Below are 23,584 nucleotides of genomic sequence, written 5' to 3'. Positions count from 1 at the left end.
GATTTTCTCGTGTTTGTGAATATACTACCTTACTATCCCTCTTTTTCACTTTTTAATTTATTTTAACTTATAGTAATACTTTGCACAATAGTACTGGCACAACAACATGTCAGAGATAATCGGCATGATTCTGACTAGTGGCTTTTTATTTTTCTTTACCTTATTTCTTACTACCAGTTTTCCTTCTATTTTGTTTTGGTTCAATTAAATATTTTACCCTTCATAAGCTCATTTAGGATCTGGGTGATTCAGTTAGGATTCTTCAGTATATTCGGTTGCAAATTTTTGATGTGTCATGTAGTCCTGTACTTTGTAGAGGATGCCACAAAGTTTCAAGTGATGGCAAATTGCATTTTAAATACGAATTGCTGTCATATACTTTTGTCCCTGATCACAAAATCCAGGCCTATCTGTCAGTTTTGCACATCCTTCAAATACCTGTCTAAATTAGTCGTATTAACGTTAGCCATACCTGTAAACAATCATGTGATACACTGGTAGACTGCTGTGCTGCCCATCTTCTGGATGTTAAGTATTAGAGAAAGCACTCAAAATTTTTGTTATTCCTCAATTTTTCATAAGAAGTTAATTATTAACTTAGAACATATTCCCTTTAAATTATTGAAAGTGAGTCTTTGCCTTCATAAACTACCTGCCTCGGGTAGGATAAGATAACTGGAACTTGTTGCATTGTGGCAACTTCAGTATATTGTGTAAAAGATGTTAACATCATTTATATGTTTCTTCCTAGGTAATATATCCTCCTCATGCAAAATTATCAGACAAAGAGGTTAGTGCAGAAATAACTCCAAACTGATTTTACCTTTTTAGAATCAGTATAGTAATGTTATAAATTGTATTCCTTTCTTTTACAGAAAACAAGCATTTGTTATTTATCCTTCCCAGACTCTAATTCAGGTAATTGCACTATCTATTTATTCAGCAAACTAATATATGCTTCCCTAAAATGTCAAGGTCAAAATACTGTCTATAATGGGTGTGACCCTTTTAAAATTATTTTTATTGGAATGTAAAAATAAAAAAGATAAACAAATAATTATTATTCAGATGTTTTGATTGTTTTAATTGGAACAGTAGGGTAGTTATTGGGGGAAACAGAATGGAATTTGTGTGAAAGATACCTTGTTGATGCAGCTTGTTTGTGGACCTACAAGGGCAGAAGCTAGATCCTTTTATGATTAACAAAATATATCAGGTTTGTCATCTAAATGCATGTAAACGTTTTGTCTAAGATTTAGATAAGAACATAGAAGATAGTTTAACACACTAGGACATTGGATAAGGACAGATTTTAAAAATGGAGCTAGCTGAGCTGATGATGAATGAACTGAAGTGATGGGAAAATGTTTTTTATTTCAAAAATAGTTATGTAACCTTTTCTTGAAAAGAGAAGTTGCCTATTGGATGTTGTGGCTATGTCACATCTAAAATTAATTAATAGGAACTAAGAGGACAAGAAGAGCCACAGAATTCAAAAGTATGTATGGATTTTGCACATATATCAGTAGAAAGAAATACCATGTTAAGTTAGGTAGCATCCTCAGAAGGGACAAAACATTGAATGAATACTTGCTAACTACCGTATACTTGTTAAAGACTGCTGTTGGGGAAATGGAAAACCAAGAAGCATATGTGATTGAGATGATTAAATGCTAGTTAGTCAGGAAAATATTAATTTGCTACATATTTAAGTAGAATATAGCTAACTGTAGCCAGTATAAACTTCACGAAGAAAAGACTCAGAACATTTTTTTCTGAGGAGCGACGAAATAAGAGAAATTTTAGTGGACTTTTAGGATGGCTTTTGACAAGACACCACGTGGCTGAGGGAAGACCGTTTGGAGACATAAACAAATAATGAGTTGTGGGAATACTTTCCAGTGATAGCTTGTGACTAATGGTATTCCACAGTGTTTAGTTATGACTTCTGTTTACTGTGTATGTCAGTGTAATGGATAATAAACCCATAGGGAGTGTTGTTGCAATGTGCAGAAGTTACCAAGATGGGTGGCAAACTTGGCAACATTTTAAAGGAATATCAACAAGATAAACATTTTGATTTGAAATGCAGTTTGTTATTTTTTTAAAAAAAACAACAGTCAGTTTCTGTGAATAAATTAAGTTACTGTGCTTAGTTAGGACTGAAAAGAAAGTGGAGGTACAAGCTGACTGCATATTGATGGAAATGTTTTGGGTTAATAAGTTTACAAACAAAAACAAACAGTCAAAAATGATATTTTTGGCCTAAGACTTGTAGAAAGTAAAACCCTTGAGGTAAAGGTGAGTTTATATCTGAACTTAATAGGACTTAGGCTTAAGTGAAATATCAATTTTGGGCCAGGCAATAAGAAGGCAATTGAAGCGTCTTTGGATTTTGTGATAAGCATCTGAAAATGGCCTTTGCTGCTGAACTCAAAGTCCACCAAAGAGTTGAATAGGATTTGTGTGGGCTTCCTCTTTTCTGACATTACAAAGCAGGATCAGCTCAGTGAAATTCCTGCTAAACAGTGAAATTGGTGTTAGTAATCTGGCTGAGCATTTGAAGAATTTTCAGTAACAGTGAACAAGAAAAAGAGTACAGTATTTAACCAACTTTTTGTGTTTCTATCAGAAACTAAAGATTGGACTTAAGTGCATTTAAGGTAGAAACCTGAACATTTTTATTTTAAAAACTATGCATGGTTTTGCAACTTGGAAAAAAATGGGTGATATAAATAGTCTTCCTTCCATGGTGGAAATATTAGAGGGCATAGCTTTATGGTGAGAGAGAGGAAAAACGTATAAGAGACTTATGAGGGAAGTTTTTCTTCACATAGTGAGTGATAGGTGCCAAGAATGTGTCACCATGGGAAGTGGTGGAAACAGTGGTGTAATAGCAAAAGGCATTTTAGACAAGTGCATAAAAAGGCAGGATTTGGAGGGATATAGCTCATGTACAAGCAGATGGGATTAGATTCAATTGGCATCATGGTCAGCAATGATGGGCACCATCAGCTACAGGGTCTTTTCCTGTGCTGTGCTGTCTTCAAAGTCATAGCTGAATTTATTGTCATATGCACAACTACCAGAGATTAACCTGGCCAAATGTGAAGTGCTGCATTTTGGGAAATCAAATGCAAATCGACAGTATACTGTTAATGACAAGATCCTAAATAGTGTTGATGAACAGAGGAACTCGGGGTCCATGTGGTTAGCTCCCTGAATATGCCGACATAGATTGACAGTGATATGAAGGCATTTGCCTTTATTAGTCGAGGAATTGAGTACAAGAGTTAGGAAGTTCTTTTGCAGCTTTCTGGAACTTAAGTTAGCCCACATCTGGAGTATTGCATTCAATTCTGTTTACCCAATGACAAGAGGGATGTTGGGCCTTTGGAGAGGATGCAGAAGAGGCTTAACTGGGATACTGCCTGGAATAGATGGCATGTGCTGGAAGGAAAGGTTGGACAATCTTGGGCTGACTTCTCTGGTGCTGTGAAGACCGAGGGGACATCTGATTGGATTTTATAAGATTAAGAGAGGTGTAGATTTGAGTAGACAGCCAGTATTTTTCCCCCAAGGTTGACATATCTAATACCAGAGGGAATGCAATTAATGTGGGAAGAGAGGGTAATTTCAAAGCAGATGTTTGGGGCATGTTTTTCTCCCACAGTAGTGGATGCCTGGAATGTGCTGCCCAAGGTGGTATTAGAGGCAAATATGATGGGAAGGAGGTTCAAGAGTTTCTTTGATAGGCAGGAAATGGCAGGATATTAATATTGTGTAGGTAAAAGGGATTAGTTTAGTTAGGCATTTGATTACTCATTTAATTTGTGTGTTCCAACATTGTGTGCTAAGGGGGCTGTTCAGGTGCTATACTCTTAATATGTTCCACATGTATGCAAAGAGTCAATGAAAAACCTACAACAGCGTCACAGACACATAGCATCATATAATGCAGTATTCGCATGAAAGACAAACATGAATTATACACAATATTTACAAGTAAACACAATTAGAACAAAAGAAACTGTGTATTTTAGTGCATTCGTCCCTCCCCACTAATCTCTCTCCTGGCACTTATCCCTACAAATGGCCAAAGTGCTACACCTGCCCATTCACCTCCTCCCTCACCTCCATTCAGGACCCCAGGTGGGGCAATACTTCAGCTGTGAATCTGTTGGTGCTATCTGCTGTATCTGGTGCTCCCATTGGTGAGACCTGATGTAGATTGGGGGAGCGCTTTGTTGAGCACCTCTGTTTCATCTGTAAAAAGGGGATTTTCCTGGTGGCCAGCCATTTTAATTCCAATTCCTATCCCTATCCCCATTCCATCATGTCAGTCCATGGCCATCCCTTCTACCATGATGAGGTTTGATGGAGCAGCACCTCAGTCTGTCTAGTAAGCATCCAACCTGATGGCATGAACATTGGTTTCTCCAACTTCAGGTCTTTTTTTTTCCCCCCCTCCAACTTCCCTCTTCTCCAAATCCCCAGTCTGGCCTCTTCTCTTCACCTGCCTATGACCTCCCTCTGATGCCCCTCCTTCCCTTTCTCCCATGTTTCACTATCCTCTCCTATCAGATTCCTTCTTCTCTAGCCCTTTGCCTTTTCCACCTATTACCTCCCAGCTTCTTACTTCATCCCACCCTTCTCCACCCACCTGGCTACGCCTATCACCTTCCAGCTTATCGTCCTTATCCTCCCCTCATTTTCTTATTCTGGCATCTTCCCCCTTCCATGCCAGTCGTGATGAAGGGCCTTGGCCCAAAATGTTGCCTGCTTATTCATTTCCATAGATGCTGCTTGACATGCTGATGTCCTGTAACATTTTGTGTGGGTTGCTTGAAAGGAATTAGCTGTTCTTGAACCTATTGGAGTCCATCTTCAGGTTTTTGTTCCTCCTGCCAGATGGCAAAAAGGTGGCATGACTCAAATGGTGGGGATCTTTGATGATAGATACTGCCTTGAGGCAAAGCCTCCTGTAAATACTATCAATGGTGGGGAGAGATGTGGCCATGATGCGTTGGGCAAAATCCACTACTGTCTGCAGCTTCTTACATTCAGATTGCCACAGCAGACCATAATGCAACCAGTCAGGATACTTTTCTTTTCAATATTTTTATTAGTTTCTACATAGAAGAATACAGAGTACAAGAAAGTGTATGTAAAAGGTCAAAAAAAGATTTTTTAAAAACTACCAATTACATTATATCTATTCATAATAACAATCTCATTACCCCGTATTCATGTAAGTTGGTCAATAGTTATATTGAAATATACTAATTTATTACAGAAAGAGTCTAACCCCTACCAAGACCGAAGCTGTTTATTAAGGAGAAAAAAGGTAAAATACCTTCTTGTATAATAAAAAATTAATAATAGCCAACATCTGAATTTCAACAACGAATTGAGAGTTTTTAAAGTTTTGAAAGTAATTCAGAAAGGGTCCCCACAATGTTTGAAAGTCTTGACGAGATTCAGAAATTGAACAACAAATCTTCTCTAAATCTAAGCATGACATAACGTCGCATAACCATTGAGCATAAGTAGGAGGAAATACATCTTTCCATTTAGACAAAAGCGCCCTCCAAGCTGTAAGAGAGCTAAAGGCCAAAATATGTAAATGAGATGGCTTGACATCTTGTCCTGCAACAATACCGAATAGAGCCATCAGAGGATTAGGCTTAAAATTATCTTTGAAAAGTAAAGAAAAAGTTTGAAAAACTTCCTTCCAATATTTTTCAAGACACGGACAAGTCCAAAAACATATGAATTACTGAAGCTCCTCCATTATTACATCTGTCACAATAGGGAGATATATTCGAGTAAAAACGAGATAGGTTATCTTTAGTGATATGGACACTTTGTACCACCTTAAATTGTATGAGGGAATGGCGAGCACATAGCGATGAAGTATTAACCAGTTTAAAGATTTCATTCCAAGTTTCCTCAGATATTAATGTCTGTAAATCTTGTTCCCAGAGATTCTTAACTTTGTCTAAAGGATCATTCCTCGTCTCCAGTAACATACCATAAATATTAGATATTGAACCATTATGAAAAGGTGTCAAATTAAAAATTACGTCTAGTAAGTTCTTACCTGAGCTTATACGATACTTTTAACAAAACATCTGTAGAAGTTTGTAGGGCTTACTTGTTACAAACACCTGTTAGGGTGCATTCAGCCTTCAGCCAGGAGTAGATCTCATCAGGTGGTTCCCAACCTTCACCGAGTGTTTCGACCCTTAAGCACAACACTCTCCAGTTGTTGGGCCGGCAGTGGTGGCCAAATCACTTCCCATCTGCTCCTGGCTTCCAGCTTCCCTTCTCTCGCCTACTCCAAATCCAACAAGAGGCTCATTCTGCCTCTTCCCCCATCCTACAAGCTGCTTGTTTTTTGCTCCTTTTGTCTAGGCCCAGATCTGACAACTGCCATGCTGATTTGGCTGGGAAACCTCTGCAGCTGACCTCCACAGGGAACAACCATGCCTGCCGTATCTTGTCTTTACACTCCTGCACGTAGGGCTAGTACTTAAAGGCCTTTCTCTCGTGGGCTTCTTCCCATCCCTCCTCCCACGGCACAGCCAGCTCAACCAGAATTATTTTCTTGTCTTCGGTTGACCACAGTACAATGTTTGGGCGTAGGGTTGTGTGCACCACATCCGGGAACTGCAGCCTCCTTCCCACATCGACCCTCATCTCCCAGGACCTGGCCGTTAGCAGCAGATTGGACTTCGGTTGTTTGGTTACGAAAGGCCTGACTCCCTCTTTGATGAAGGTGATGACCTTCCTTAAATCTGTGCCAGCCGTCCTCTTCTTGCATCTCTACCGCTCTAGTGTGTCAGCAAGAGCCAGAAGCACCTTATCGTGGCGCCACCTATACCATCCTTGAGTTAGAGCTGTTTTACACCTGGACTGTATATGAGCCAGTGTCCCCTTTTGATCGCAGAGCTTACAGTACAGGAAGGGTGTCATACACAGATCACAAGAGGAAGGAAATACGGAAGGGCTTCAGTCTCCATAACTTTGCCCATGAGATCTTGCGCTTAGGCAGATCCCATTTTGTCCAGGCACCCTGGGACCCTTGTTCCACTGCTTTTGAAATCCGCTTCTCTTTCTCACGGATCCGTACTTCTGCCTGTATCATGTCTCGCCTGTTCCTTCTGCTTGTGTTTCCCCACTTCTGGAAGTGAACTGAGCCGAGGCCTTGCCGCCCGATGCAGGGGTTGCCGATGATATCTCGTATCTTCAGCTGTGTTGGCTGCCCACTTGCGCCCAGATTTGGTTAGACCGCCTGCTTGCTTTACCAAGATATCATTGGAATCTGCCAAGCTTAATAAGGCTCTGCATTTTGCCAGCTTGAATTCGTCCACAACAGATGACAGAGGAAGCTGCAGTTGCCCAGAACGAATCTAGAGGCCCACTGAAGAGAAGCTTGGGGGAACTCCCAACCATCTCCGCAGGTGCTTGTTGGTTTTCCTCTCGATGCCCTCTACAGCAGTCATGGGGAACTCATAAAGTGTGAAGAGCCAGAGAAGCCTGGGCAGAATGCCGTATTGGTACACCCAGGTCTTGAATTTACCCAGAAGTCCGGATTTGTCGATCTTCTTCAGCCATTCGTCTGTCTGCTTCACAGCATTGGTGATGTTGGCCCCATCTGTCAGTGACACATTAAACCACTTCCCCAAGCATTTTATCGGGTTATCTTCGATGGAAGCGATGACCTCACCTTGAACCTGGAGGCTAAACTTGCTAGTAACTTTGCCCTTTCTGATCACCATGCACCTGGACTTCTTGGCCTTGAGGGACATCCTCGCCCAAGTGGTTACATTACCCAGGGTTTCCAATACCCATCTTGCTTGGACATGTGACACAGTTGTTATAATGATGTCGTCCATGAACCCTCGTAGAGCCGGCTGAACAATGTCCGACTCCAGTGTTGGGCCGCATGTTACATCTTCTGCTGCTGGTTCATTCCCATAATAAATAGGATGGGGGAGATGGTGCACCCTGTTGGAATCCCCTTCTGGAGGTCCTGCCAACTAGTTGTGAAATGGGCTGATGTAAGTCTGTGTTTGAATCCTCCCAGATAGCAGGTGATCATGTCCCGAATAGCCACTGGGATGTAGTAGTGGTCGAGTCCTTCTAGGATGAGGTCATGTAGAATAGACCCGTAGGCGTTCGCGAGGTCTAACCAGACAACTGTTAGGTCACCCTTTTTCTGCTTTGCCTCATGGATCAAATGGCTAATCATTGAGGTGTGTTCCAGACAGCCCGAAAAGCCTGGAATCCTGTTAGATACTGAAATCTCCTCGTGCACTTCAGCACCCTACATTAGTAGCCAATTGTTTTACGTTCTATTTTTCTGAAGCAACTTTAAATATCATTAAATACTAATTTCTTGCTAGGAAATTCATATCTCGTTTATTAATGACTGAACGCAATATGTTGGAGCCACTATAAAGAGAACCCAACCAAGGATGAACTACTAGGCAATTATATTCTCATACAGTGTTTATATTAAATATTTGTATGCAATTGGGTAATGTGTAAGTATCCCTGCTTTTTCTTATGGATACTCTTAATACTTATTCCAATTATACGTGACCAACATTATTTATTTTCCTCTGGTTTTATTGCATATCTTGAAAAGCTTTCACTGCCGATCGTTATCTGGGGATTGGCAGAAGATTTCAGCATTGCAGTAAATATGAACAATGTGCCAGGACAATCCAGGCATTCACAACAAAAATGGATGTGAACTGCTTACAGATCCCCATGGAATCACTGACTTGAAAAAGAGGAGAAACTGACACAGAAAATTATTTATTTAAACCAAGATGAATGTTGTTTGAAAATGGCCCGTAAGATCATATCTTGATGCCAGCAAAAAACTGAATGAAAGCTTTAACACTCTCCAGGTAGAGTTGCTGACAAAAAGCATTTTTATTCCAGAGTCAATACTATTCGTGTTAACGTAGTTTCAGTTCTCCATAATAATAAGACTTTAATTTACAGCATCTTCTGCTTACTGTTTTAATTATAAATTAAGAGATTATTGTGAAAATGTCATAATGCAGATTTATTTTGCTGTGTGGCAACAGAACTTGTATTTATCCTTTAGAATCAGAATCAGGTTTATAATCATTAACATATGTCATGAAATTTTTTTTGTGGCAGCAAAACTATAAGTGACAATTAGAATAAAATAAGTTGTGCAAAGGAAGAATAGTGAGGTAGTGTTCACTGGTTTATGGACTGTTCAGAAATCTGATGATGGAGGGGAAGAAGCTGTTTCTAAAACATTGTGCATTGTTTATTGTCATCTGACTGTACATATACAACCAAATGAAACAGTGTTCCTTCGAACCATGGTACATCCTCTGTCATCTGATTACTAAATGGACATTGAACCCATGAACACTACCTCACTTTTTTTATGTATTATTTCTGTTTTTGCACAATTTTTAATTTAACTATTTAATATACATGTATTACTTATTTTTTCTGTATATTGCCACTAAGTTAACAAATTTCACAATATATGCCAGTGATATTAAACCGGATTCTGATTGTCAGTGAAGAGGAGATGTAATTACCAATCCACATTGACTGTACTTAAAAGGAGACTACTAAACAGGTATATGGAGGAATTTAAGGTGGAGGGTTATATGGGAGGCAGGGTTTAAGGGTCAGCACGACATTATGGGCCAAGGGGCCTGTACTGTGCTATACTGTTCTATGTTCTAAGTCAAGGATCCAATGTAGAAGGAGGTACAAAGGCTCAGGTTTTGAAGCTGTTTGATAAGTACTGAAGAGATGTTTGTGTTAATTACTGTGCTGTATTAATAAACAGCAGCCTTACATCGGTATTGCTGTTGTCCATGTGGTCCAAATGATTTGTGAGGTTGTTTGTTACCTGGCATCACTTAAGTTTGATATTGAACAGTATATCTGTCTTTTTTAAACAACAATGGACACATGGTTCATTATATCAGGAAACTTCCCTAGAATATTTTTTGATATTATTGCATTCTTTCTTGCATATTCGTTTATTGGGATGTGAGCATTGCCAGCAAGGCCATTTTTATTGTTAATTCCTTTTTTGTTCTTGAAAAGGTAATGTGAGGTACTGCCCTAAAGTGCTGCGGTGGTACTGGTGGAAGTAATCCCACGCTGCTGCTGCACAGGTATTGGGTCCATTGATGAAGGAGTAGCAATGATTCCAATGTTAGGATAGTAGGCAACTAGGGTGTGAACTTGTGAGTATTGGTGTTCTCATGCACCCAATGTCCTTGTTTGTCTTAATTGACTAAATTAAGGGTTTTGGAGGTGCTCGCTGAGTGAATATTGCCATTGCATCTCATAGATGATGCCTGTTGCAACCACTGTATATAATGGTGGTGGAAGAATTGAAAGTTTATAGTGTTTGATGAGATGCCATTGGAGCAACTTGTTTTGTTGTGGATAGTAGAGTTGTTAGTGAGGTGCTCATCCTGGCAAGTAGAGGATTCTAATATGTGCCTTGTTGAGCAGAAGGTCCTTGCGATATTGGAAAGTGAGCAGCCTCTTAAGACTGTTCGTGAGCTACAATAGTCTTGCATTGGCCATCTTGAGCTACCAGTTGCAAGCCATTTCTTGTCCTTTGCTCATTCCCATACTGACCTATCTGTCCCTGGCTGTCTCTGCTGCCAGGGTGAGACAAAACACAGACTAGAGGAACAACATCTAGGTAGTCTGTATAACTATTTGAATTCTCCAATTTCAGATAACCTGCACCCCCTCTATTCCTTTCTCTCTCCTACTGATCTACTCAGGTCCTCTAATACACCCAATTCTTTCCAAAGCTATTCACCTCCTCCAGACATTTTGTTATCTAGTTTCTTCCCCTCCCCTGCATGGTTCCATCTGCCTGGTACCCACAGACACTATCAAATTTGTCCCAATCCCTTCCCCTGCTCCCACTGTTCCCATTTTGCCACCACCCCTTTCTTATCTGGTTTGACTCATTGCCTTCTTTTCTTATCTGATTCTATAATATTGTCTCCATTCATCATCTCCCACCCCTCCTTCCCCGACCTGCCTATCAACCCCCTCCTCAACTGGATTCTCCAGTTGCTTGTGAGCTTTTGCCTCTTTATTCTGGCTGTTTCTTCCTTACATTTTTGAGTCGTTGTCTGTCCTTTTGCCCTCATAGATGCTGCCTGACCCACAGAGTTCCTCCAGTGACTTGTTTTTTTTTAATCCAGATCCCAGCATCTGCAGTTTCTTGTATCACCACGGTATTTATGTGGCTGATCAAGTGATGAGGTTCAGTGTGGTACCTAGTATATATCTGTGAGGCTCTACTAGGGTTGAGTATAGTGTGGTGTGCAGATTGGTCCCTATTTATGGGGCTGAATAGTTGAAGAACTGCAAATTGTTGGGTTCAAGAAATGGTTGGTCTCCATTTCTGTGATCTAAAGTTCTATATATGCTGTATATGGCTAATGTACAAGTACATCTTTCAGTGTTATTTTAACCACACATGGGGGAGAAACTTGCCAAGATTCCCCTTTCTTGAATGTGAGATCAACAAGAAAGGGAAGACACAATATTTTAATTTAAATGGTTTTGTGATTTTTGCTTTGGGTCTGGGCAGGTTTATGACTCGCTATGTAAGAATTTGTGTATTTGTCTCAAACATTGCATTAAATCTGACTTGCAACAGCTTGCAGAGTGCAAGATGTTGAAATACTTGATCACAGGATATTAACTTATAATAGTTGGCATGGGATAAATAAATGTAAACAGTTTTGTAATGTCTGAATGGAATTGTTTTATTGAGTTAAATGAGCAACATTTCAGTCATGACTGAACATGTTATTTGGTTAATACTGTGGGGAACTACACTTGAAATTAGAACATTTGTGAATTGAAGAATGATAAGAGCTCTGGTATACTTGGAGTATTTACTAAATCATCAATATTAGAACAGAAGAATATCAAAATTAGAAGCAGGGAGCCTTAGAGCAATGCTGAACTGATTCAGTTGTTTCTGCCCAATAAGTCCATGCTTCCCATGGGGCTCACCCAGCTAGTCCCAATTTCTTACCTTAATCCCATATCTCTCTAAGGCCTGTCCCTACAAGTATCTATCCGAGTGCTTTTTAAAAATTTTAGAGATAGAGTGCAGAACAGGCTCTTCCAGCCCAACAAGCTGCACCACCCAGCAACCCACCTATTTAACCCTAGCCTAATCACAGGACAATTTACAATGACCAGTTAACCTACTGACCAGCATATCTTTGGACTATGGGAGGAAACCACAGCACCTGGAGGAAACCCATGCACTCATGTGAAGAAGATACAAACTTCTTACAGAGGACACTTGAATTGAAATCTGAACTCTGCCCCAAACCACTACACCACTGTGGCTCCTTCTTAGATGATACTATTGTACCCACCTCAACCACTTCTAACAACTTGTTCCATATACCCACCGCCCTTTGCATGGAAAAAGTTGCCCCTCAGGTTCCTTTAAAATCCATCCTCTCTCACCCTAAGCTAATTTCCCCTGGTTTTGGACTCCCTTACCCTGGGAGAAAAGGCTGCTGCTGTCCATCTTATCTATGCCACTTGTAATTTTAAACATTTCTCTAAGGTCACCCATCATTCTACACTCAATGGATAAAGATCTAGCTTGGCTAACCTCCCCCTAAGACCCTTTCTAGGCAGCATCCTCGTGTCCTTTCTGCACTCTTTCCAGTTTAACCATATCTTTCCTATAGCAAGGAGGTGAAAACAGTACCTGGTATTCCAACTGCAACCTCACCAGCAACTTGTACAACTGCAGTATAATGTTTCAACTCCTATACTGATGGAGGCTAGCATGCTACATGCCTTTTTCACCACCTGTGATGTCACTTTAAATAAACTTTGCAGTTTTACTCACAATTCTCTTCATCTCATGTTCTCAATATTTATTGCTTATTTATTTATATTATTGTTTCTTTTTGCATTTGCACAGTTTGCTGTCATCTGCACTCTGGTTGAACACCCTGGTTGCGCAGTATTTCATTGATTCTGTTACAGTTACTATTCTATACAATTGTTGAGTATGCTCACAAGAAAATGAACCTCAGGGTTGTATATGGTGACATATATGTACTTTGATAATAAAAGTTACTTGGAACTTTGTTTCTGTTGTACTCCCTAGTGCTGTGCTATTAATAGTACAAGTCCTGCACTGGTTTGACTTTCCAAAATATATCACCGCGCGTTTATCTGATTTGAAATCCAGTTGCCACTTCTCAGCCGATTTCTTGAACTGATCAAGATCCTCTTGTAATGATAACATTCACTATCAACTTCTAATCTAATGTTATCCACAAACTGGCTGATTATTCTCATCCAGTTTATTTATATAAGTAACAAATAACAAGAGTCCCAACACCAACCCTTGTGGCACACCACTAATCAGCAGCCTCCAATCCTAGAAGCAACCTTCAACCACCGCTCTCTGCTTTCTACCTCTGAAACAATGTTGAATCCACCGAGCCAGCTGCCCTAAATTCTGTGAGACCTGACCTTTCAGGCCGGCCTGGAAGGCCTTGCTAAGTAGATAACATCCAAGTAATCCAAGTAGATAACATCCATTGCCTTACCCTTATCTTCCTTTTAGGTTGCTTCTTCAAAAACTCTGAAAGGTTCTTCAGGCATGACTTCCCATGCACAAAGCCATGCCAATTCCTCCTAATCGGACCCTGTCTACCCAAATGCTGGCAGATCCGGTTTCTTAGCATTCCATCCAATAACTTCCCTACTACTAATGTTCAGCCGACTGGCCTGGCTTTTCTTTTCTACCCTTCATGACCACCTTCCAGTCTTCAGGAACTTCACTGATGGCTAACAATGAAGCAAATATCTCCATAGGGGCCTCTGCATTTTTTCCAGTAGCCTCCCACAAAGTCTGACAATGCTCTTGGTTAGGCCTTGGGAATTAATCCATATTAATGCACTTATGCCTGCAAATGCGCCCTCCCTTCCAATGTGAATATCCTGACACCTCTCCAGTAGTCTTGCTCATCTCTTGAGTAACCACGACTTTCAATTCAGTAAACATCATGGAGAAATATTTGTTGAAAAATCCCACCCATCTCCACAAGGATCTATTCTCTTCCTAACCACACTTTTACATAGAACTTCTAGGGTTTTAGTTAACCTTATCTGCCAGATCCATCTCATCTCCTCTCTCTGGCCTCCTGACTTCCCTCTTGAGAGTATTCTTAAGCTTTTTATAGTCAAAAATGATTTGCACAATTCTGGTTTCCAAATTCAATGTATAGTCATTTTTTCTTAACTAGAGCCTCAGTATCTCTCGCCAGCCAAAGTTCCCTAAACTTGCCGGATTTGCTCTTCAGTATAACAGGAACATTCTGCTCCTGGATACTCTGAAAAGCCTCCCACTTTGTCATTCGTTCCTTTCCCTTCAAACAGATTCACTCAGTTGACCTCTGCCAGATCCTGTCTAATTCCCCTGAAATTAGTTCTGCTTCAGTTTAGAACCCGAACCTGTGGATCTATCTTATCCTTTTCCATCACTTTCTTAAATATAATAGAATCATAGTCATAAGACCCAAAGTGCTCCCTGACAGCCACTTCAGTTACTTGCCCTGCCTCATTCCCTAAGAGATCCTGCATGAGTAAGCCAGATGTCCCTCAATAACGGAAACACAGAAATTGGGCAAGTGTCGACTATTCGTCTCTTCAAGCCAACTGCACCATTCAATATGATAATAGCTGAAATTCAAATTCAATTCCCTGGTCCTGTTTTCTTCCCATATTCATTGGCGTCTATTAGAATTATATCTAATTCACTGAATATATTTAATGATCAGAAATGCTTACTGTGGCAGAAAATTCAATAGATTCCACCGTGATCTTATTGGTTAAATTGGTGTACTTATTTACACATCAGGTTTCTCATCACAATTAGATTCATATTCACTCAGCAGAAAATTTCAATGCCACTAACACTACCTTATAAAATATTTTTTTGTTCAAATCCCTCTATTACAGAATGCTGTTTTTTTTTGGAAATTGCTAGCATTGTAGAGGGAAAACAATAAATCTGTTTACATTTATTTTTTATAGGTTGCCTTGGAGATACGCAATTTTGTTTCAGAATTCGTCAGTCGACTAACAAAAGGAACTCCCTTGACTGCCTGTATGACAGAGATGCTCCAGTTTACTTGAAGGTTAGAAATATTTCCAGTTACCGTACTTTATATACGTTTGTATTTTGGTTGTTGATTGTTCAATGTTTTTTAAACAAAAATTAAATATGAAATGAAGGAAAGCACATTACAATAATTGGTAGCTGCCAAATCTTTGCGGAATCACTCTGGCTCAAATTGTGTTGCATGTTATGATGGAGGTAATAACTGTGCTGGAGCTACAAGACTACAGATACTTGAATCTTGAGCAACACATGAAATACTAATGGAGCTTAGCAGGTCAGACTTTATCTGTGGAGGGAAATGGACAGTTGATATTTTGAGTTAAGATCAAATGAAGGAAACATTGACTGTCCATTTACCTTCAAAGAAGCTGCCTGACCTGCCAAGTTTTTTTCTGCATTTTGTAATGTAACTAGACAATGAGGTGACCCGTTGGGGTACCCTTTGAGAGAAGGGTAGTGCAGTCTGATGTGACCAGAATGAACATTAAATTTTCCTGAATGCTATTGGTATCACTTTGCTTTGGAAACTGAAGTAGAAAACCTCAGTTTATTAAAGGAGAACGATGCATAGCAAAGCAAATATAGCTCCTCCTCGTTTAACGAAGGACACTTTTGATGGTATCATTTCTGGTTTATCTGCCACCCTTGTGCCCTTCGTTGTCATTCTGGAGACGTACAGTCCTTTCATCCCCCCGTCTCTTCATCTCTTCTGCTGTTTGTTCTTTGTCTCTGATCCTGGAGACATGCATTTCTCAGCTCCTTTGTCTCTTCCTCTCTCCTCCTGTGCCTATTTTTGTCATTCTGGAGACATGCAGCCCTTACACCCCCTGTCCCCTGTCTCTTCATCTCTTCTGCTGTTTGTTGTTTGTCTCTGATCCTGGAGACGTGCATGCCTCTCCCTCTGTCTCTTCTTCTCTCATCTTTTTTTGTCTTGACCCTGATCCTGGAGTCGTGCGGCCCTGGCCTCATCCAATTCTTGTTCTCTCCCTCTCCTTGCCGCTTCCTGACGACATTTGGCGTGACCTTTTGACCATAATGTCCCCCTTCCCTTTCCACGTGGCATAATTAGGCTGACGATTTTTTTTTACCCTAATGCTGCATAGAAGATACGAAGCAGTAACACCAAAGGATGCTGATTATTCTTGATGATGTGGTTGGCGGTCTCCTAAATGGTCGTGATATAGTCACCACTGTTCTTTAACTGCAGCAAAGGGTTTTGTGGTGTCTTGAAGTACGTCATTACAATAAGATTTAATTATCTCGTATTGATGGGTGGCAGTTAGATCTGTCCCAATCCTGCACATGCTGACGGTGATTAGCAGAATGTGACCCCTCGAAATAGAGCTGCTATTTCTTAGCAGACCTTTTGCTCCGGTAGGTGTCGCTGCTGAGGCTGGCCGTGCGGCTGTCATGTCCCGATTTCCATGATGGCGGATCGGCTCTTGGGTTAAAAGGGAGCCTGTTGATTTTGGCGAATGAGCAATTTTATACGAATATATAACCGTGAGCTTTGCCTGCATTCTGTAACTTAGTGCATTTTAATTTGACAGCCAAAAAAAGAGCCGCTGTAATGCACCGTTTGTGCTAATTGGAGGGCACAAACAGACAGAACATGAGAGTTTTAGTAGTATATAGATAACCGTGTTGTTCTGTGGAGAATACAATCTGGGTTCACTTGGGTTCCACTCACAATGCATTCCTTTTGGGGAAATGTCTGATGTACACTGAATGCTTCCCAATTTGGGGAGAATTCGATAATACGAAATCCTTATACAATCTCAAATTTTTCATAAGTTCTACACGCTACTTCCAACATCTCCACAATCACGTGTTTATATGCTGCTTATTATTTTGATCCCTCTAGGCTGGACTTTTTTTTTTCTGTAACAGTTCCCTGAGCTGTACCCCTCAAAAACTAACTCATTCCAAACTGAGCATTCATGCCAATTCTGCCTTCTTACTCGTTTCTCTAAAAATCAGCTTCCACCTACTGCTTTTGGAAGTTTTTCCAAGTTTTTTAGGACAAGAGGGCATGACTTCAGAATTGAAGGACATCCATTTAGAACAGAGATGCGGAGAAATTACTTTAGTAATTTGGATTACCGTCATTCCAAATAAACTGATTCCTAAGCTCTGGAACCTAGGCCTTAGCGCTCAGATCTGCAGCTGGATCTTCAACTTCCTCACAGACAGGACCCAGGCTGTAAAAATAGGGGACAAGCTCTCCTCTACAATCACTCTGAGCATCGGTGCTCCACAAGGCTGTGTACTCAGCCCCCTGCTGTACTCACTGTACACCCAAGATTGTGTAGCCAAGTTTCCATCAAACTCAATATATAAGTTTGCTGATGACACCACAATTGTAGGCCATATCTCGGGTAATGATGAGTATGAGTACAGAGAGGAAATTAAGAACCTGGCCTGGTGGCATGGTGCGAAGACAATAACCTATCCCTCAATGTCAGTAAGACGAAGGAATTGGCTGTTGACTTCAGAAGGAGTAGCGGACCACACGACCCCATTTACATCGCTGGTGCGCAAGTGGAACAGGTCAAAAGCTTTTAAGTTCCTCGGGGTCAATATCACAAGTGACCTGACTTGGTCCAACCAAGCAGAATCCACTGCCGAGAACGCCCACCAGTGCCTTTACTTCCTGAGAAAGCTAAAGAAATTTGGCCTGCCCCCTAAAACCCACACTAATTTTTATAGATGCACTGTAGAAAGCATTCTTCAAGCGTGCATCACAACCTGGTATGGAAGTTGTCCTGTCCAAGACCGGAAGAAGCTGCAGAAGATCATGAACACAGCCCAGCACATCACACAAACCAGTCTTCCATCCTTGGACTCACTTTACACCACACGTTGTTGGAACAGTGCTGCCAGGATAATCAAGGATACGACCCATCCAGCCAACACACTTTTCGTCCCTCTTCCTTCTGGGAGAAGACTCAGGAGTTTGAAGACTCGTACAGCCAGATTTGGGAACAGCTTCTTTCTGACTGTGATAAGACTGCTGAACGGATCCTGACCCGGATCTGGGCCGTACCCTCCAAATATCCGGACCTGCCTTTCGGTTTTTTTTGCACTACCTTACTTTCCCTTTTCTATTTTCGATTTATGATTTATAATTTAAATTTTTAATATTTACTATAGATTTGTACTCCAGGGAGTGCGAAGCGCAGAATCAAATATCGCTGTGATGATTGTATGCTCTAGTATCAATTGTTTGGCAACAATAAAGTATAAAGTATAGTCAGAGGGTGGTAAATCTGTAGAATTTGTTGCCACGAGCAGCTATGGAAGCCAAGTCATTGGGTGCATTTAAAGCAGAGGTAGATAGGTTCTTAATTAGCCAGGGCATCAAAGGATATGGGGAGAAGGCGGGGGAGTGGGGATGACTGGAAGAATTGTATCAGCCCACAATTGAATGGCAGAGCAGACTCGATGGGCTGAATGGCCTACTTCTGCTCTTATATCTTATGGTCTTATGGCTTGCCCATCTTACTGCTACAGTGTGCAACTGAGTACTTCCTTTTGTTCTTCTGTCCATGGATATCGTTTGCATCATCTTGCTTCCTCCATTCAGAGAAAGCCCTTCAGGTACTTTTATGTTGTAACTGTCCTTCCTAACTTGAAAAGCCTCTCATGTTGTCGTTGTTTTGATAACCTTCATATACTTTCACAGCATAGTATACATTCCTCTCTCCAAGTTCATTTATGGTAATTCTCACACCGTTGTATTAATGGTGGCTTCACGGCCTGTGAAACTTGCAAGCTCTAATTGTTGGCACATTGAGTATGATTCTAGTGGTGATTTTGTGCCAAATCAATCTTTGCTGAAACTTAAAATTAAAATCTAAAGTTAATGTTGAGATGATCATATCATAAAGTTTGGAATTGCTATAGAAGAAGGTGATTCAAAGGTAGAAGTATCCAACTGGAGAAAATCTAGTGTCAGTGAAATGAGAACACACTTGACCAGGTAAATTGGAAACACGGTTCAACAGGGAAACTTGTAATTGAAAATAAAGAAACTTTAAATGAAGGTATTTCTCTTGCAGTGGAAGTGTGATATCACAGGAAGAAAGGAAACTCATGCCAGATCTCCATCTATGATCAAAAGTAAGATGGAGCAACATAAAAAAGCCCCTGACAATTGCCAAGTTGTTAATGTAGGTGATTTCCAGAAAATTGGTGGTGCAGTAAAACAGAAAATAGAGAGGCAAAGAGAAAGTATGAGGTAAGGGTAGCAACAAATTTAAGGGAATGCACAAATACCCTAAAGGTATGTGAACAAGAAAAGTGTTGTATGTGGAGATCTGAGAATCAGAATAGAAAACGAAAATCTCTAAATCTCAGAGAGCATGGCTGATATGCAAACTGAGTACTTTATCATTCCTGGAGCAATGTTCATAAGCATGCTAAGTATTTGAAAGAATTTGCAGGATTTGCCAATAGAGCCTCGGAATGCTGAATGGCCCATTCTGTGCTTTAACTTATGATTCTGATGAAGTTCAGACTTCACATTCATGCATACTTGTGCAGAATTCCTGAACTTTCATACAGTTAGGGAGCTAGAAGCTCACAATTCCCCCAACCACTACCGATGTTTTTAAACAGAAAAATTTTACATTTTTTCCGGTAGGTTTCACAGTAGTAAACAATGTAGTTGATGAAACTTCAAGATTCACTTGATGTTAATCCTCAAACAGCAGCAGGGTATTTTGGTTTAAGGCATTTTGCTGGTGGGGGTGGGTCATTGCCTTGTTGCTGGTGCTTGTGAGTGGGAGGGGAAGCAGGGGGGGCTTTGGGGTTCTAATGCTTAACCGTCATCCATTCTTTGGGGCACTCCTCTGTTTTCGTGGATGTTTGCGAAGAAAAAGAATCTCAGGATGTATACTGTATACATTTTCCTGACATGTACCCATTGAAACCTATTGAAAACTGTTTGTACTTCAACAGTATATTAGTCTGTCAAGGGTGAAGTTCTTCTGAGAATAAGGAGACAGTTCTGCTAGGAGAAAAAACATTGACTTGCTGTTTACCCTCTCCCTACACTGAATACGTCATATTTTCCTTATCTGGATATTGCAACATTCTGAATTTGTTTTATTTAGAGATACAGAGCAGTAATAGACCCTTCTAGCCCAACGATCTGCGCTGCCCAGCTATTTCAGCCTAATCCCAATTACGCACACGTGACAAAGAACCTGCCAATCTGTGAACCTTTGGAATGCGGGAGGTAAGCGGAGCAGCTGGAGAGAAGTCACGTGGTCACAGGGAGAACATACAAACTCTTAAAGGCAGCAGCAGGAATTGAACCCAGGTCTCTAGCACTGTAATAACATTGCAACAGCTACGATACTGTGCTGCCCCAACTATCAGACTAATACACTTTACTACAGTCTACAATTAAAAGGCAGAATGTCATCTTGACAATTGTTCAATAGCTAATATGTATGTAAGTGGAAGTTGAAACTTTGTTCTTGATTTTGTAGGCCGTGAGCAGCAATTGCATTAAAACCATTCACTTCATATTACACATTCTCAGACTGTACCCAGATACACGGTTTCTTCTAGAGTTATGAGAAGAAGCCAAAACCCAAAACATAACTTAAAAGCTGTTAGAAAAGAGGTTTCCACCAGATGGTGCCTTTCACGGGTAAAACCCTCCCAATCATTGAGCACTTTTACATGAAACGTTGCTGTAGAAAAGCAGCATCCATCATCAAAGACCCTCGCCACCCAGGCCATGCTCTTTTCTCACTGCTGCCATCAGGTAGAAGGTACAAGTGGCTCGGGGCTCGCACCACCAGGTTCAAGAACAATTACTAATCCCTCAACCATCAGGCATTTGAACAAAAGGGGATAATTACACTCATTTATTGCTATTTATTTATATCTGCATTTGCACAGTTTATTGTTTATTGATCTTGTTTACAGTTACTGTTCTGTAGATTTGCTAAGTCTGCCCACAGAAAAAGAATCTCAGGGTTGTATGTGGTGACATGTATGTACTCTGATAATAGATTTTACTTTGAACTTTGAAATTCAAAGGATACAGCAGATTTTTGGTAACTTCTAGATATCTGCCTGTATCTGTTAACTGGCCCAAGTTCATAACAATAGCAAGAAAAAGATCAAGATGTTCAAATTGACAGGGTTTAAGATTCAGATGCTAACTTTTTTTTATTTGTAAGTGAATTTTATTAAGTGTCAAAATTAGAGTTGCATCTATGCAAGCCATTTATGTGGCCAGCTAAACTATTAGCTTTCAATATGTTGAATTTTATGTATCTAATCTTTGAAAACTGAAATATGGATAAAAACACTCAATTATTATTTGTGGAATGACGACAAGATTTCTTCTGTTCATCATATTACATTATCCAAAACTGTGATTCTGAAGGCTTCTTCTTTATCTCGTGACACTTCACATATCCTATTCATATATTATACGGGAATTTTCCAGGGGATTTTTGCTTGCACTATAAAGTACTATTTTGTTTATGGTGTCCAATTTTAATTAATTGTTGAAATATTTGGTTGAGTGACATTTCATTTGTTGCACATAAATAAGTTTTAATGTCAATTAATGATAACCCCAAAATGATGTTTTGTCATTTAATAAACTTGACAAGTCAAAAATTGGAAAAGGCTGAAAAGAAAGTTACTTTAGAGCATGTGGTGGTGGCACAGCATGCTTTGACATGATATGTTAAATAATTCCTTATGATTTGATTTGATTTTAATCAAGATATGTTTTTGGAACCAAAACTGAATCTCAGAGGAGCCTTGTAATATGTAAATTGATATCCACAGTTATAGTTCAGACTAAGTCTAATCCTTTGACGTGTTGCTTCTGATCTTTCAAGCAAGACACTCCGTACTCAGTGATTCTTTGAACATTAGTTGGCAAGGCGCACTGACATTAGTTTGCCATCCTGCTGTTAGATTTGGAAAATTTTAGATACAGCAAGATTAATACTGCATCATGCTTTGAGGTACTTGTGTTATAACCTAGGTACTGAGGAGAGGATGTTTCCTTTTGTGGGAGAGTCTAGGACCAGAGGCCACACACTCAGAGTAGAAGGATTCAGAGATGAGGAAGAATTCCTTTAGCTAGAGGGTGGTGAATCTGAGGAATTCATTGCAAAAGGCACCTGCAGAGGCCAATTCATTGGGTATATTTAAAGCAGAGGTTAATTGGTTCTTGATCTATAAAGACATTAAAGGTTACAGGGAGAAGGCAGGAGAGTGGGATTGAGAGGGATAATATGTCAGCCATGATGGAATGGTGTAGATTCGACAGGCCAAATAGCCTAATTCTGCTCCTGTGTCGTATGTCTACCTCAAAACACTATAAAAGAGGGTGGAGGTTTTGAGGTTATGTTCATTAAATGCTCATTTCCATCAATGCTGTTTTCCTCAGGCAGCTGAAGGCACTGAGAAATGGGAAGTAATCCACTTTGTCTAGGGTCTCTTCCCGGATCTTAATTGTTAAGGTGCTCTACTGAGCATCGTAGGCAGATCTGTGTCTTCCAGGCATTTGCTGCAGAAGGTCCATCTTTTTGTACTCTCTGTGGAAAGAGTGAAATATCATTTGAAGGCTGTCCTTGATTTGAACATGCAGGAGTATTATCTGCATGCTGTTGCTCAATGCCAGTTTTAGCAACCATGGTACTGGAGTGAAGGTGTTGAAAGTTGAATAATTTCTTCATCATCCTATTAATCACTCAAATGGGAATTTTTGAGAAGTAAGATGATGCAAAGCATATGGGGAAATTGAAAACAGAGTTTATGTGAATGACACAACCTGTTTGTCCCCATTCCATTCTGGATTAATGAAGGCAAAGAGCGTAAATGAATACATTACACATCATAAGAAATAGGAGCAAGAGTAGACGATCTGGCCCATTGAGGCTGCTCTGCCATTCAATAAGATCATGCCTGATCTGGCCATGGACTCATCTCCACCTACCTTCCTTTTCCCCATAACCCTTAATTCACTTTCTGTGCAAAAGTCTATCCAGCCTTGTCTTAACTATATTTACTGTGGTAGACTCCACTGCTTCATTGGGCAGAGAATTCCACAGATTCACCGCTGTCTGGGAAAACCAGTTCCTTCTCATCTTTGTCCTAAATCTACTCCCCCGAATCTTGAGGCTATATCCCCCTAGTTCCAGTCTCACCTACCAGTGGAAACAACTTTCCTACCTTTATCTTATCTACCCCTTTCATAATTTTATATGTTTCTATAAGATCTCTTATTCCAGTGAGTACAGTCCCAGGCGACCCAATCTCTCCTCATAGTCTAACCCCCTCATTTCTGGAATCAACATAGTGAACCTCCTCTAC

The 23,584-nt window shown here is 40.3% G+C and overlaps 1 protein-coding gene across 2 annotated transcripts in view; it reads left to right on the top strand.

Annotated features, from left to right (window-relative positions):
• The window catches only part of dennd6aa (DENN/MADD domain containing 6Aa), a 79,324-nt gene that overhangs the window by 3,718 nt on the left and 52,022 nt on the right, over positions 1–23,584 (top strand). For both annotated transcript variants that reach the window (XM_072280449.1, XM_072280448.1), the window contains exons 2-4: positions 752–790; positions 876–918; positions 15,139–15,242. In XM_072280449.1, the coding sequence (XP_072136550.1) occupies positions 752–790; positions 876–918; positions 15,139–15,242 (186 nt within the window). The remainder of the gene's footprint in view (positions 1–751; positions 791–875; positions 919–15,138; positions 15,243–23,584) is intronic.

Source organism: Mobula birostris, chromosome 16 (assembly GCF_030028105.1).
Source record: "Mobula birostris isolate sMobBir1 chromosome 16, sMobBir1.hap1, whole genome shotgun sequence".
Taxonomy (NCBI): domain Eukaryota; kingdom Metazoa; phylum Chordata; class Chondrichthyes; order Myliobatiformes; family Myliobatidae; genus Mobula; species Mobula birostris.
This window is presented reverse-complemented; position numbering and strand designations above follow the sequence as displayed.